The sequence below is a fragment of the Pan paniscus genome, chromosome 6 (assembly GCF_029289425.2).
Source record: "Pan paniscus chromosome 6, NHGRI_mPanPan1-v2.0_pri, whole genome shotgun sequence".
Lineage (NCBI taxonomy): Eukaryota > Metazoa > Chordata > Mammalia > Primates > Hominidae > Pan > Pan paniscus.
This window is the reverse complement of record NC_073255.2, coordinates 90,036,419-90,052,774: the sequence shown is the minus strand read 5'-3', so window position 1 is coordinate 90,052,774 and position 16,356 is coordinate 90,036,419. Positions and strand designations below refer to the sequence as shown.

General features: G+C 46.4%; 1 protein-coding gene across 7 annotated transcripts in view; it reads right to left on the bottom strand.

Moving 5' to 3' along the window:
• Nucleotides 1–16,356, bottom strand: part of GTF2IRD2 (GTF2I repeat domain containing 2) — a 74,918-nt gene that overhangs the window by 52,962 nt on the left and 5,600 nt on the right. The window contains exon 1 of one of the 7 annotated variants that reach the window (XM_057302715.2): nucleotides 4,981–7,257. The exons of 1 other annotated variant lie outside the window; for it this stretch is intronic. Coding sequence is in view for 3 of the 6 variants with exons in the window: in XM_055114463.3 (XP_054970438.1) it covers nucleotides 2,725–3,205 (481 nt within the window). In the remaining 3 variants the exon portion in view is untranslated. Of the gene's footprint in view, nucleotides 1–2,724; nucleotides 4,958–4,980; nucleotides 7,258–16,356 lie in introns of those variants that run through there. 5 more of the 7 variants (XM_008962658.6, XM_003810303.4, XM_055114463.3 and 2 more) reach the window with 5 other exon arrangements.

The window sequence follows — 16,356 nt, the reverse complement described above, 5'->3', positions numbered from 1 at the left end:
TTAAGCTTTGTCAGAACACAGTCACATTCACTTGTTGACATCTTGTCTACAGCTGCTTTCCTGCAAAGGAAGGTTTGCATGCATGTGACAAAGACCCCATGTCCCCAAAGCCAAAAATATTTACTATCCTTACAAACAAAGTTTGCCCATCACTGATCTAGAATCTGTATCTATCCCTTACAACCTTTCATCATTTGGAATGTCATCCACTTCCTTTATGAAAACTCTGAAATCTTGAAATAGAGGACTGGTTTATTTTTAAAAACTGTTTCTAGATTTTCCTTTCCAAAGATTAATTTTTCAGGTTTTAAAGGGCTTAGTTTTTTTGTTTTGGTTTGGTTTTGAGACAGAGTCTTGCTCTGTCCTCCAGATTGAAGTGCAGTGGTATCATCACAGCTTACCATGCGCCTGGCTAATTTTGACTTTTTTTTTTTTTTTTTGTAGAGACAAAGTTTCACTATGTTGCCCAGGCTGATCTTGAACTCCTAGGCTCAAGCGATTCTCTTGCCTCAGTCTCTCAAAATACTGGAATTATAGGAATGAGACACTGTGCCCAGACCTGGGACTTGTTTTCTGTTTTGTTTTGCTTTTTTTCTTTTGAGATAGGGTCTTGCTCTATCACCCAGACTGGAGTGTAGTGGCATGATCATAGCTCCCTGCAGCCTGGGACTCCCAAGCTTAAGTGATCCTCCCACCTCAGCCTCCCAAGTAGCTGGGACCACAGGCGCACACCACTGTACCCAGCTAATTTTTTGTTGTTGTTTTTTGTTTGTTTTGTAGAGACAGAGTTTTGCCATGTTGCCCAGGCCAGTCTTGAACTCCTAGACTCAAGCAATCCTCCCACCTCAGCCTCCCAAAGTGCTAGGATTATAGGCGTGAGCCACCACACTGAGCCGCAGGGCTTGGTTTTAATTAATAAATTCTACCTTCTTCACAGCTCAGCCTACAAGTACAAACACAAGAGTACATGTTTCACCATTCAACAAAAATGTAATGAGCACCTGCGATGTAAAAATGTATACTAGTAGCCAGGCGAGGTGGCTCACACCTGTAATCCCAGCACTCTGGGAGGCTGAGGCAGGTGGATCACCTGAGGTCAGGAGTTCCATATCAGCCTGGCCAACATGGTGAAACCCTGTCTCTACTAAAAATCCAAAAAAAAAAAGGACAGGCGTGGTGGTGGGTGCCTGTAATCCCAGCTACTCGGGAGGCTGAGGCGGGGAGAATTGCTTGAACCCGGGAGGCGGAGGTTGCAGTGAGCCAAGATCATGCCATTGCACTCCAGCCTGGGCAACAAGAACGAAACTCCATCTCAAAAAGAAAAAAAAAATTAGCTGGGCATGGTGGCACGCACCTGTAATCCCAACTACTCAGGAGGCTGAGGCAGGAGAATCTCTTGAACTCGGGAGGCAGAGGTTGCAGTAGGACGTGATTGTGCCACTGCACTTCAGCCTAGGTGACAGAGCAAGACTCTGTACCCTTCCCCCCCCCCCCCCAAAAAAAAGTATACTGATGGCAAGGAGTGGAGGGGAATCACAAGCAATACAGTAAAAGGAGCCAGACACCCATGAAATGGCCTCAGGGCATGTAGGAACGCAGATGAATCCACTGGGAGGACAAGAGAAATGAAGGGCCAGGACTCTCCCCCTTATCTTCGGCAGACTCATTCCAAGACCCTCAGTGGATGCCTGGAACTGCAGATAGTGCCAAACCCTAAATCTATTATGTCCTTTTTCTTTTTTGAGATGGAGTCTCGCTCTGTCGCCCAGGCTGGAGTGCAGTGACGCGATCTTGGCTCACTGCAACCTCCGCCTCCCAGGTTCAAGTGATTTTCCTGCCTCAGCCTCCCAAGTAGCTGGGGGTTACAGGTGTGCACTACCATGTCTGGCTAATTTTTGTATTTTTAGTAGAGACAGGGTTTCGCCATGTTGGCCAGTCCGGGCAACATAGTGGGACCAGCCTGGCAACATAATGGGACTTCACCTCTACAAAAAAATTAAAAATTAGCCAGGTGTGGGGGTGTATGCCTGTGGTCCCAGCTACTCAGGAGGCTGAGATGGGAGGATTGCTTGAGCCCAGGAGGTCAAGGCTGCAGTGAGCTGTGATCCCACCATTTCAACAGGGCGAGGCCCTGGGCAAGACTCTGTCTCAAGAGAAAAACAAAGAAGGCCTGCCGGGCGTGGTGACTCATGCCTGTAATCCCAGCACTTTGGGAGGCTGAGGTGGGTGAACCAACTGACATCAAGATTTCGAGACCAGCCTGGCCAACATGGTGAAACCCCGTCTCTACTAAAAACGTAAAAATTAGCCGGGCGTGGTGGTACACGCCTGTCATCCCAGCTACTCTGCAGGCTGAGGCAGAAGCATGGCTTGAATCCGGGAGGTGGAGCTTACAGTGAGCCGAGATCGCAACACTGCACTCCAGCTTCGGCGACAGGGCGAGACTGTCTTAAAAAAAAAATAAAGGCAAAGGTGACAGGTATGGAATTTTCAACTTGCATCAGGTCAGCAGCATTCAATGTTTTGGATTTTGGAACGGTTCAAATTTTGGATTTTTGGATTAGAGATGTTCAACCTGTACATACATACCTACGATGAATTTTAATTTATAAATTAGGCACAGTAAGAAATTAACAACAATAATAAAATAGAATATCAAGTACTGTAATGTTATGTGAATGTGATCTCTCTCTCTCTCAGTATAACTTGTTGTAACGTACTTACCCTTCTTCTTCTTCTTGTAATGATGTGAGAATCTATGCCTGAATCTGTGTAACCATCCCTTACTCGCAGTAAATGGCTTGGTGTCAGTTTCAGAGCATCCCTTGCTGAAGTCTTGGTATAGGCTCAAAGCTTTCTGGCGCAACATGTTGCTGTCAATGGGAACACGTTTTCTGTTCATCTCTTCCACCCACAAATGCAGTGCCTGTTCCATCTTAACTAAGCACTTATCACGCACTGTGGCCGTCACTTTAGCAGTTGGAGGTGAGACAGCAAAACTAGCACGAATTTCTTTTTCCTTCTTCACAATTTCACGGATGGAAGATTCATTCTTCCCGTAGATCTTAGCAACCTCAGCATAGGATTTTTTGTCTTTCCTGATTAAGTCGAGAACTTTCACCTTTTCACTTAGAGGAAGCACTTTACGGCTTCTCTTTGGCCTATCCAAATTCCCAGCATCACTACTCTTGTGCTTTGGGGCCATTATGACGGAAAATAAGGGTGACTTGAACACATACACTGGGACACTGTGACGGTCGATCTGATAACCGAGCCAGCTACTAAGTGACTATGGGTGTGGAGCGTCCACAGCGTGGGGACGCTGAACAAAGGGGACGATTCACTGCCCAGGCTGCACAGCGCGAGATTTCATCACAGCGTGCAATTTAAAACTTACGAATTGTTTATTTCTGGAATTTTCCATGTAGTATTTTCAGACCACGGTTGACCTCAGGTAACTGAAACAGCGGGTAAGGGGGGACAACTGTACTTCCAGGTTCTGCAGCCTGAGAATGAGAGAAGGGACTGTGCAGCCTGAAGGCGTCGGGGAAGAGCCAGGGCCCTGGGGAGCAGACGTCAGGGACTAAACTGGAAGGCAGGCAGGAAGAACCGTGACCCACTCCAAACCGCCACTGAAGATTGATCCCAACTGCAAGCCGGTGCCAAGCCCCGCGTCCACGGAAGTCACACAGCCTATGACGCCTTCCTCTCCAAATGGAAGCAAAGAGGAGAAGAGGCTGCTGGAGTCTTCAATTGCAGCCGTGAGCAATCTCCAACTGGCCAGTTTCCAAGCTTATATCTAGACATCTGCTTACTTCAAATTACCAGCACGAAACTAAAACATGATTTTTTTTTCCCTTAAAACACAAAGCTTGGCCCAGCAATTCCAGTCCTTGGTATACACCTATGAGAATTGAAAACAAATGTCCGCACAAAAACGTGTACACCAATGTTCATAGCAGTATTGTTCATAACAGCCAAAAGGTGGAAATTACCCAAATAGCCATCAATGGATGGAAAATCAAAATGCTGTGTATTCATATCATGGATTTTTATTCAGCCATAAAGAAGGAAAGAAGCCAGACACACAAAAAGCTTCTTGGGATGATTCTATCCACACGAAATGTCCAGAATAGGCAAATCCACGGAGACAAAAGTGATTGCCAGGGGCTGGGGATAGGGACGGGGTGGGGACCGGGGAATGACGGCCTAATGGGGTTGGAGTTTCTTCTCCTCGGGTGCTGAAAGCGTTCTGCAATTAGTGGCAAAGGTTGCACAGCTCTGTGCACTGAATTATTCACTCTTAAAACGTGAATTTTACAATGGATCTCAACGAAGCTGTTATTAAGAAACAAGAAAGCTTGGGCTTGAGGGATGGAGAATACAGCCTTGCGAGCCTTTTTCCCCCTAGAACTCGAAACCAGAATTGCAACGGGAAATTCCCGGGCCTCGGCCTTTTTCCTTGGGAGTCTGGATTGGTTTTCCGCCAACAAACAGATCCCCGGAGGCCGTCGCGAGGACCATACCCACGGACAAAACCCACAACCTGGGCCTCTGGGCAACGCGTGACGTCAGGGGGCGGATCCGGGGCGCAGTTGCCTGGTAACAGCGGCGGCCCCCGCCCCCTTATCTAACCAATCAAGCGCGTCTGCACGCAGCGCGAGCGCCCCACGTACGACGGGCGGAGCGTGGCATCACGCACACCCCCGCTCGGCCAATCAGGAAGGAGAGGGATGTGCGCTCCGTGCGTACGACCATTGCCCCCGCGGCAAGGCTTCCCCGCCCCCACCCTCACACCTCTGGTCCTGCCAGCAGGGATCGGGGTTCGGGGGTGCCTCGCCTTGGGGCGCCGGGGTGTCCCGGGGGGCCACCTCCCGCTGCGGCCGGGCGGCCTCCCTTCCCCAGGCCCTCAGGAGGAGGACGTTCCGAAAGGCAACCCGCCCTTAATGGCGGCGTCGGCGGCGGGGGCGGGGTACGCACCTGAGGGCGCTGGGCCGCGCCGGGCCGGCCGCGGAGTCCGAGGCCTGGGCCACCGGGGAGCAGCCGATGGCCGAGGGCGGCGGCCGGGAGCCCCGCGCGGGGGACGAGCACGCTTCGGGGCGTGTGGGTGGCGGCCGAGGCCCCTGCTCGCCACTCGCCCTCCTTTTTCTCTTTCTTTCTTTTCCCCCCTTTTCCCCCCTTTTTTTGTTTGCTTCCTGGAAGGCAGCCTCGACTCGTGTGTCCGCAGCGCCCCAAGTGGGAGTCGCCGTTTCCGGTGCTGTCGAATCCAATTTAGCCGCGCTGTGCATTTGCTTGGAGGCGTGCAGCCCCGTCCCGCGAGGTCCAGACCCCCTCAGCCATCGCTGATTGTGGGATGGATTGCTGGCGGGGCCTTTCTCACTCCGGACACCGCCCCCAAACGTGCATGCAGTTGCTTGCTGTTATTTAATTTTTTTTTTTGAGACGGAGTTTGGCTCTTGTTGTCGAGGCTGGAGTGCAATGGCGCGATCTTGGCTCACTGCAACCTCAGCTTCCCAGGTTCAAGCGATTCTCCTGCCTCAGCCTCCGGAGTAGCTGGGACTACAGGCGCCCGCCACCATGCCTGGCTAATTTTTTGTATTTTTTTTTAGTAGAGATGGGGTTTCACCGTGTTGGCCAGGATGGTCTCGAGCTCCTGACCTCGTGATCCGCCCGCCTCGGCCTCCCAAAGTGCTGGGATTACAGCTGTGAGCCACCGCGGCCGGCCAGGTTACATTTTCATATGGTTATGACTCCCAAATATTCATCTCCAGCCCAGACCATTCCCCTAAACTCCACATCTATATAGCCAACTGCCTGCTTTGAAATCTCCACTTGTACAGCGACTTAAGAAAAAAATGTTTTCTCTTGGAGAATGAATAGGCATCCCAAGAAGAACATGTCTCACGCTCCCCACACTTCTCCTGCAGTCTTCTCCAGCTAAATGAATGAAACTCCATTCCTCCACTTACTCAAGCCAGAAGCCCTGGAAGCATCTTATTCCTCCCACGCTCCACACCATTCCTTCAGATTCCTCCGGCAGCTCTAACTTTGCCCAGATTCTACCACTTTCTCTCTCTCTCTCTCTTTTTTTTTTTTTTTTTTTTTTTTGCTATGTGTGTTGAGGGGAGATGGACTTGCTCTGTCACCCAGGTTGGAGTGCAGTGGTACAATCATAGCTCACTGCAGCCGCAGCCTCAACCTCCTGCACTCAAGCAAGCCTCCCACGTCAGCCTCCCGAGTAGGTGGGATCACAGGCGCACATCACCTCACCCGGCAAATTTTAAAAATTATTTGGCCAGGCGCAGTGGCTCACGCTTGTAATCCCAGCACTTTGAGAGGCCAAGGTGGGCAGATCACAAAGTCAGCAGTTCAAGACCAGCTTGGCCAACATGATGAAACCCCATCTCTACTAAAAATACAAAAATTAGCTGGGCGTGGTGGCGGACTCCTGTAATCCCAGCTACTTGGGAGCCTGAGACAGGAGAATCTCTGGAACCTGGGAGGCGAAGGTTGCAGTGAGCCGAGATCACGCCACTGTACTCCAGCCTGGGCGATAGAGCGAGACTCCATCTCAAAAAAAAAAAAAAAAAAAAATTATTTGTAGAGGCTGGGTGCGGTGGCTCACGCCTATATTCCTAGAACTTTGGGAGGCCAAGGCGGTCGGATTGCCTGAGCTCAGGAGTTCGAGACCAGCCTGGGCAACACGGTGAAACCCCGTCTCTACTAAAATACAAAAGAAATTAGTGGTGGCACGCGCCTGTATTCCCAGGTACTTGGGAGGCTAAGGCAGGAGAATTGCTTGAACCCAGGAGGCGGAGGTTGCAGTGAGCCGATATCGCACCACTGTACTCCAGCCTGGGCGACAGAGCAAGACTCTCTCTCTCCAAAAAAAAAAAAAAAAAAAAAAAAATTATTTGTAGAGACAAGGTCTCCTTGTGTTGCCCAGGCTGGTCTCAAATTGCTGTTCTCAAGGGATCCTCCTGCCTCCTTCCTCAGCCTCCCAAACTGTTGGGATACAGGCACGAGCCGAGCCTGGCCTCTACCAATTTCTAATGGCCCCCACTACTACCAAGCCAACACTGTCTCTTGCTGTAGACTCCTAATTTGTCTCCCTAATTCTGCCCTTAACCCTCTTCCATTCTTAACACAGCAACAAGAAGAATCTTGTAAAGTGTAACTCATTTCACTCTTCTCAAAAATGTCCATTTCAGAGTAAAGGTCCTCATTTACGCTTCTGTCCAAGACGAAGTAACAAAGACCAGATATACCCTCCCAGCTGCAACAATAAACAAAAAAATGCATGAAACAATGTTTTTTTCAAGACACTAGACATCAGGTGACAAAAGATAGTGTTCGAGAGATGGTAAACATGAGGTGAGCCCTGCAATTGCTTAGCTTACAGACTTGAGAGTTTATCAGGTCATCACACAGGGAAGGAGAACTAAGACAAGAGACCAGCTGACTTCCTTGGTTGTAACAGAGCTAAGTCCAGAAAGAACAAGGTAACTGCAGCTTATAAGGAAGGGTACCAGAGAGAGTTTTGCACAGAGAGAGAACCCCAGAGATCTGCAGAGGAACCCCTGGAGTATGTAGCAGAGTACATCAGCATACACGTGTGACATAATCACTTGCTTCTAGGGAAAGAACCATCTGAATACATTGGAATAGTGCTTGACACTCAGACAGGGCCAAGAACAATGCCTGTTCAGAATTCACAGGTCATTGGGTAGAGGACTAAGCAAGGTCTTGCCTCATTAGAGGGGAAAATTAGCCTTAGATTGCACACTGCCTAATACCCACCTAACAGGGCATAACAGCAAGACTTGAATGCATCAAATGGTTCCCAAGTAGCTTTTTTTTTTTTTTTTTGAGATGGAATCTCACTCTGTCTCCCAGGCTGGAGTGCAGTGGCGCAATCTCGGCTCACTGCAACCATTGTTTCCCAGGTTCAAATGATTCTCCTGCCTCAGCCTCCCTAGTAGCTGGGATTACAGGTGTGCACCACCATACCCAGCTAATTTTTTTTTTGGAGACAGAGTCTTACACTGTTGCCTGGGCTGGAGTGCAGTGGCTCAATCTCAGCTCACTGCAACCTCCACCTCCTAGGTTCACGTGATTCTCCTGCCTCAGCCTCCCGAGTAGCTGGGATTACAGGCTCACACCACCACACCCGGCTAATTTTTTGTATTTTTAGTAGAGATGGGGTTTCACTATGTTGGCCAGACTGGTCTCGAACTCCTGACCTCATGATCTGCCCGCCTTAGCCTCCCAAAGCCAGCTAATTTTTTTGTATTTTTAGTAGAGATGAGGTTTCACCATGTTGGCCAGGCTGGTCTCAAACTCCTGACCTCAAATGATCCTTCTGCCTTGGCCTCCCAAAGTGCTGGGATTACAGGCGTGAGCCACTGTGCTCGGCGTGGTTTCCAAGTAACTTAACTGTATTCCAGAACACAGCTCAAGAAGAGTTCTGGTAATACAAATATATCCAGCTTCAAGAAAGGTAAAATTCACAGTGTCTGGTGTCCAAGCAAGGATTACTGACATACAAAGAAACAGGAACATGTGACCGGTAATGAGGAGAGTAAACAATGTAAATCAACCCAGAACTCACCCAGATATTAGTATTAGCAGAAAAGGACATTAAAACAGTTATTATAACTATTTCAAATGCTCAGACGTTAACTAGAGATGTGGGAAATATTAAGAAGACCCAAATTGAACTTCTTTTTTTTTTTTTTTGAGATGGAGTCTCGCTCTGTCACCCAGGCTGGAGTGTAGTGGCGCGATCTCCGCTCACTGCAAGCTCTGCCTCCTGGGTTCATGCCATTCTCCTGCCTCAGCCTCCCGAGTAGTTGGGACTACAGGTGCCCGCCACCATGCCTGGTTAATTTTTTTGTATTTTTTAGTAGAGACAGGGTTTCACCATGTTAGCCAGGATGGTCTCGATCTCCTGACCTCATGATCCACCTGCCTCGGCCTCCCAAAGTATGGGGATTACAGGTGTGAGCCACCCGCGCCCGGCCTCCAAATTGAACTTCTATAGATAAAACCTACATGAGGTTTTTTTTTTGCAACAGAGTCTCGCTCTGTTGCCCAGGGTGGAGTGCAGTGATGCAGTTTCGGCTCACTGCATCCTCTGTCTCCCAGGCTCAAGTGATTCTCCTGCCTCAGCCTCCCAAGTAGCTGGGATTACAGGTCACGCCACCACGCCCGACTAATTTTTGTATTTTTAGTAGAGATGGGATGTCACCATGTTGGCTAGACTGGTTTCGAACTCCTGACCTCAAGTGATCCTCCCACCTCAGCCTCCCAAAGTGTTGGAATTAATAGGCGTGAGCCACTGCACCCAGCCTACAATGAGATTTTTTTCTAAAAAGTACACTGGATGGGATTAATGACAAATTAGACATTGCAGAAGAAAAGGTTAGGGAATTTGAAGGCACAGCAATAGTAACTACCACAACGAGAAAAACACACAGAGAAAAAAGAATTAGAAAAAGAAACATTAATGAGCTTTGGGACAACTTCAAGTAATCTAATATACAAATAATTGAAATCTGTAAAGGAGAGGAGAGACAATTGTCCGAACAAATAAAAACTATAAACCAGGCCGGGTGCAGTGACTCACGCCTGTAATCCCAGCACCTTGGGGGGCCGAGGCAGGCAGATCACTTGAGATCAGGAGTTGGAGACGAGCCTGGCCAACATGGTGAAACCCCATCTCTACTAAAAATACAAAAAACAAACCAGGCATGGTGGCGTGCGCCTATAGTGCCAGCTACTTGGGAGACTGAGGTGGGAGAATCGCTTTGAAACCCAGGAGGTGGAGGTTGCAATGAGCCAAGATCACGCCACTGTACTCCAGCCTGGGGAACAGAGTGAGACCCTGTCTCAAAAAAAAAAAAAAAAAAAAAAAAAAAAAAGAAAAGAAAAGACATTAATAACAGAAAGATGCTTGACAAATCCCCAAATATTTGGAGACCAAATAACACACTTCTAAATAAGCTATGGAATAAAGGAGAAATGAAAAGGGATATTAGTCTTTTGAACTAAATGAAAATAAAAACACACACCCACATCAGAATTGGTGAGATGCCGCACAGAACACCTATATTAGGAAAAAGAAAATGCCTTGAATTAATAAACTCAACTACTTAAGAAACAAGAAAATTAAGAGAAAATTAAATACAAATTAAGCAGAAGAGAGGAGAAGGACTAATAAGGGTAAAATCTGAAATCAATGAAACAGAAAACAGAAAAACAATGGAGAAAATCAGTGAGCCCAAAGCTGCTTTTGTGGGATGGTGTATGAAATTGACAAACTTCTAGCTAGACTGGACAGAAAAAAAATGAAGACACAACTTAACAATATTAGGAATTAAAGAGATGAAATCACTACAGATTTTACAGACATTAAAAGGATAATAAGGGAAAACTATAAGCAAGATTATGGCACTAAATTCAACAACTTAGATGAAACGGACATATTTCTTGAAAGACACCAATTACCAAAGCTCACTCAAGAAGAAAAGGATAACTTGAATAGCCCTATAACTATTAAAGACATTGAAATTATAGTTTAAAACCTTTCTACAGGTCAGGCGCGGTGGTTCACGCCTGTAATCCCAGCACTTTTGGGAGGCCAAGCTGGGCAGATCACTTGAGGCCAGGAGTTTGAGGCCAAACTGGCCAATGTGGTGAGACCCCCATCTCTACAAAAAACAAAAACAAAAATTAGCCGGGCATCATGGCAGCTGCCTGTAATCCCAGCTACTCAGGAGGCTGAGGCACAAGAATTGCTTGAACCCAAAAGGCGGAGGTTGCAGTTAGCCAAGATCATGCCACTGCACTTCAGCCTGGGCGAAAGAGCGAGACTCTGTCTCATAAAAAAATGTGTATGGAATCTCAAGGGATGATGAATAGCCAAAATAATTTCTAAAAGGAAAAACAAAATTGGATGATTCATAGTTCCTGATTTCAAAACTTATTACAAAGTTACTGTAATCAAAACAGTTTGGTACTGGCATAAAGACAGACATATGGAATAGAATAGAAATCCCAGATATAAACCCTCACACATATGGTCAGATGATTTTTGACAAGGGTACCAAGACCATTCAATAGGGAAAGGACAGTCTTTTCAATAAATGGTGCTGGGAAAACTGGATAGCCATATGCAAAAAAATGAAGTGGCATCCTTACCTTACCTTGCATGATATACAAAAATTAATCAAACTGAATGAAAGAGCTAAATGTATTAGCCAAAATTACAAAATTCTTTTTTTCCTCTTTCTTTCTTTCTTTTTTTTTTTTTGAGACAAAGTATTGTTCTGTCACCCAGGCTGGAATACAGTGGCACCATCATGGCTCACTGCAGCCTCAATTTCCCAGGTTCAAGTAATCCTTCCACCTCAGCCTCCTGAGTAGCTGAGACTATAGATGTGTGCCACCATGCCCAGCTAACTTTTGTTTTTGTTTTTTGTAGAGATGGCATCTCACCATGTTGCCCACATTGGTCTTGAACTCCTGGGCTCAAGTGATCTGCCCACCTTGGCCTCCCAAAGTGCTGGAATTACAAGCTTGAGCCACCGTGCCCAGACTATAAAACTCTTAAAAGCAAATGGGGGAAAATTTTATGACATTAGATTTGGTATAGGTATATTGAACTTCATTAAAATGGAAAATTTTTAGGCATCAAAGGACACCATCAACAGAGTCCCACAGGATGTGAGAAAATACCTGCCAATTATATATCTGATAAGGGATTAATATCCAGTATATATAAAGAACTCCTATAACTCAACAACAATAGCAGAAACAACAATACCCCACAAGACCCAATTCTAAAATGGGAAAAGGGGCTGGGCACGGTGGCTCATGCCTGTAATCCCAACACTTTGGGAGGACAAGGCAGGAGGGTCACCTGAGGTCAGGAATTCAAGGCCAGCCTGGCCAACATGGTGAAACCCCGTCTCTACTAAAAATACAAAAATTAGCCTGGTGTGGTGGCTCACATCTGTAATCCCAGCTACTTGGGAGGCTGAGGCTGGAGAATCGCTTGAACCCAGGAGGCGGAAGTTGGAAGTTGCAGCGAGCTGAAATTGCACCACTGCATTCCAGCCTGGATGACAGAGCGAGATTCCATCTCAAATAAAATAAAATAAAATAGGCAAAGGGCCAGGCGTGGTGGTTCACTTCTGTAATCCCCACACTTTGGGAAGCTGAGGTGAGCAGACCACTTGAGCCCAGGAGTTTGAGGCAGGTGAATCGCCTGAGCTCAGGAATTCGAGACCAGCCTGGGCAACATGGCAAAACCCTGTTTCTATTTAAAAATACAAAATTAGCCTAGCATGGGGGTGCATGCCTGTAGTCCCAGCTACTCAGGAGGCTGAGGTGGGAGGATGGCCGGGAGTGGTGGCAGGAGACCGGGAGGCAGAAGTTGCAGTGAGCTGAAATTAAAAAAAAAAAAAAGGAATGAAGTTCTGCTACATCTTACAACATGAAAGGGCCTTGACAGCATTATGCCACATGAAGTAATACAGACACAAAAGGACAAATGTTGCTTTGGGAGGCTGAGATGGGAGGATTGCTTGAGGCCAGGAGTTTGAGATCAGTGTGGGCAACATAGCGAGATAACATCTTTACTCCCCTAAAAATTTATGTATTTGTTTATTTATTTACATATATATCTCTATCTATCTATCTATCTATCTATCTATCTATCTATCTATCTATTTTTTTTTTTTTTGAGGCAGAATCTCGCTCTGTCACCCAGGCTAGAGTGCAGTGGCGCGATCTCAGCTCACTGCCAGCTCTGCCTCCTGGGTTCACACCATTCTCCTGCCTCAGCCTCCTGAGTAGTTGGGACTACAGGCGCCCACCACCACGCCCGGCTAATTTTTTGTATTTTTAGTAGAGACGGGGTTTCACCGTGTTAGCCAGAGTGGTCTCGATCTCCTGACCTTGTGATCTGCCTGCCTCGGCCTCCCAAAGTGCTGGGATTACAGGCATGAGCCACTGCGCCCGGCCCCTATTTATTTATATTTTTGAGATGGAGTTTCACTTTTATTACCCAGGCTGGAGTGCAATAACATGATTTCAGCTCACTGAGGCCTCCACTTCCCAGGTTCAAGCAATTCTCCTGCCTCAGCCTCCCGAGTAGCTGGGATTACAGGCACCCGCCACCATGCCTGGATAATTGTTTGTATTTTTAGTAGACGTGGGGTTTCACCATGTCAGCCAGGCTAGTCTCAAACTCCTGACCTCAGGTTATCTGCTCTCCTTGGCCTCCCAAAGTGCTGGGATTACAGATGTGAGCCACTGTGCCCAGTCAAAAAAATTTATTTTTAAAGTTAACTGGGTGTAGTGGTGTGTGCCTATAGTCCTAGCTACTTGAGAGGCTGAGGTGGGAGGATCCCTTGAGCCCAGGAATTTGAGACTGCAGTGAGCTATGATCGTGCCACTGTACTGCCTGAGCAACAGAGCAAGACCCTGCCTCTTAAAAAAAAAAAAAGAAAAAAAGTGTTATTTTACTTATATGAAGTACTTAGAATAGGCAAATTCATAGAGACAAAAAGTAGATTAGAGGTTACCAAAAGCTGGGTAGAAGAGGAGAAAGGGAATTGTTGCTCAATGAATACAGAGTTTCTATTAGGAGTAAAGTTTTAGCTTGGTTTTTTTCCCCAACTGGTCTCGAACTCCTGGGCTCGAGAGATCCACTCACCTCAGCCTCCCAAAGTGCTGAGATTACAGGTGTGAGCCACTGCACCTGGCCACCACTACTGTTTTTAATGAGAGCAAATGGATTAAAAACCACAAGAAAATATTTGCTTTATAACTATTGTTTTCTTTTCTTTTCTTTTTTTCTGAGATGGAGTCTCACTCTGTCTTGCTCAGGCTGGAGGGCAGTGGCGTGAACTTGGCTCACTGCAGCCTTCGCATCCTGGGTTCAAGCCATTCTCCTGTCTCAGTCTCCTGAGTAGCTGGGACCACAGGCATGTGCCACCACACTCAGATAGTTCTATATTTTCAGTAGAGACAGGGTTTCACCATGTTGGCCAGGCTGGTCTCAAACTCCTGACCTCAGGTGATCCACCTGCCTTGGCCTTCCAAAGTGCTGGGATTACAGGCATGAGCCACCATGCCTGGCCACCACTACTGTTCTTAATGAGAGCAAATGGATTAAAAATGAAAATAAAATATTTGCTTTAAAACTGTTGTTTCCTATAAACATTTAAAATAAAAATACTTTTAAAAGAAAAAATAAAACTATTATTTATTTAATCTTTATCTTATTTAAAACATTCCTTTGTATATTTTATAAAGTATATATTAGTATAATAGTATATGTAAATAATTTATATGTATTTTTTCATGCTCACAAATTTTACTCATAAGAATCAATTTGGCCAGGCACAGTGGTTCACGCCTGTAATCCTAACACTTTGGGAGGCCGAGGTAGGCGGATCACAAGGTCAGGAGTTCAAGACCAGCCTGGCCAACATAGTGAAACCCTGTCTCCACTACAAATACAAAAAATTAGCTGGGTGTGGTGGAAGGTGCCTGTAATCCCAGCTACTTGGGAGGTTGAGGCAGGAGAATTGCTTGAACCCAGGAGGCGGAGGTGGCAGTGAGCGGAGATCGCACCACTGCACTCCAGCCTGGGTGACAGAGTGAGACGCTATCTCAAGAAAAAAAAAAAAAAAAAGAATCAATTTAAGCTCCTTTTTTTTTTTTTTGAGACAGGGTCTCATTCTGTTGCTCAGGCTGGAGTGCAGTGGCACAATCTTGGCTCACTGCAACCTCCACATCCTGGGCTCAAGCGATCCTCCCACCTCAGCCTTCCGAGTAGCTGGGATTATAGGCTAATTTTTGTATTTTTCTGTAGAGACAGGATTTTGCTATGCTGCCCAGGCTAGCCTCAAACTCCAGGGTTCAAGGTATCCACCTGCCTTGGCCTCCCAAAGTGCTGGGATTACAAGTGTGAGCCACCACGCCTGGCCAGGAATGTGTAATCAAAATAATTTGGAGACCACTGGCCTAAAAAATAGGCAGATTATGTTCTCAGGAAATGGAAATAATTTATCTACAAGCAGAGAGTTGAATCCACTGAAGTAGATGACTGAAGCCAATCGTAACATGAGTAGTACCACGTTACGTTTCTTTTTTCTTTTCTTTTCTTTTTTTTTTTTTTTTGAGTCAGAGTCTCTCTCTGTCACCCAGGCTGTAGTGCAGTGGCACAATCTTGGCTCATGCAATCTCCTCCTTCCGGGTTCAAGTGATTCTCCTGCCTCAGCCTGCCGAGTGGCTGTGATTACAGGTGCGCCCCACCACGCCTGGCTAATTTTTTTGTATTTTTAGTAGAAACAGGGTTTCACCATGTTGGCCAGGCTGGTCTCCAACTCCTGATCTCAAGTTGTCCACCCACCTTGGCCTCCCAAAGTGCTGGGATTACAGGCAGAGCCACCACGCTGGGCCAGTAGATACCACATTTCTGAACGGGAAGACTGAAGATTGTAAAATGAGATATCTCCTAGTTAATTTATCGCAATGAGCCTGGGAATTTAATGTAATTTCAACCAAAATCCTAGTGGGATTTTTAATGTAGCTTGTCGAGATGATTTTAAAATTTATATGAAAGTAAATGTTATGAATAGCAAAGGCATTTTTGTAAAAGAATAGACAAGAACAAAGAAGACATTTGACTGAATAAAAACCAGAACATATTATAAAGTTGCAGCCGTTGAAACCTCGTCACATTAATATAAGAATAAAGCAGTAGAAATAAATAGTTTCCATAAAATTGACCTATGTATTTTTGGAAATTAACCATATGTTATAAATGGCATCTTGAATCTTCAGATAAAGCCCTTACTAGCCAATAAATTATTTTGGACAATCAGACATGCCTTTGGAAAAAATATTAATAAGTATGCTGCCTGGCATCATGCCATTCATAAAAGTCAACTCTAAACCTGAATATAGCCGGGCGCAGTGGCTCACGCCTGTAATCCCAGCACTTTGGGAAGCCGAGGCGTGCAGATCACAAGGTCAGGAGTTCGAGACCAGCCTGGCCAACATGGTGAAACCCCTTCTCTACTAAAACTACAAAAATTAGCTGGGTGTGGTGGTGGGCGCCTGTAGTTCCAGCTACTCGGGAGGCTAAGGCATGAGAATCACTTGAACCCAGGCGTCGGAGGTTGCAGTGAGCCAAGATCGCGCCATTGTGCTCTAGCCTGGGTGACAAAGCGAGACTCCGTCTCAAAATAAACAAACAAATGAAACCCTGAATATAAAAAATGAAAGTAGGTCAGCCACAGTGGCTCAGGCCTGTACACTTTGGGTGGCCAAGATGGG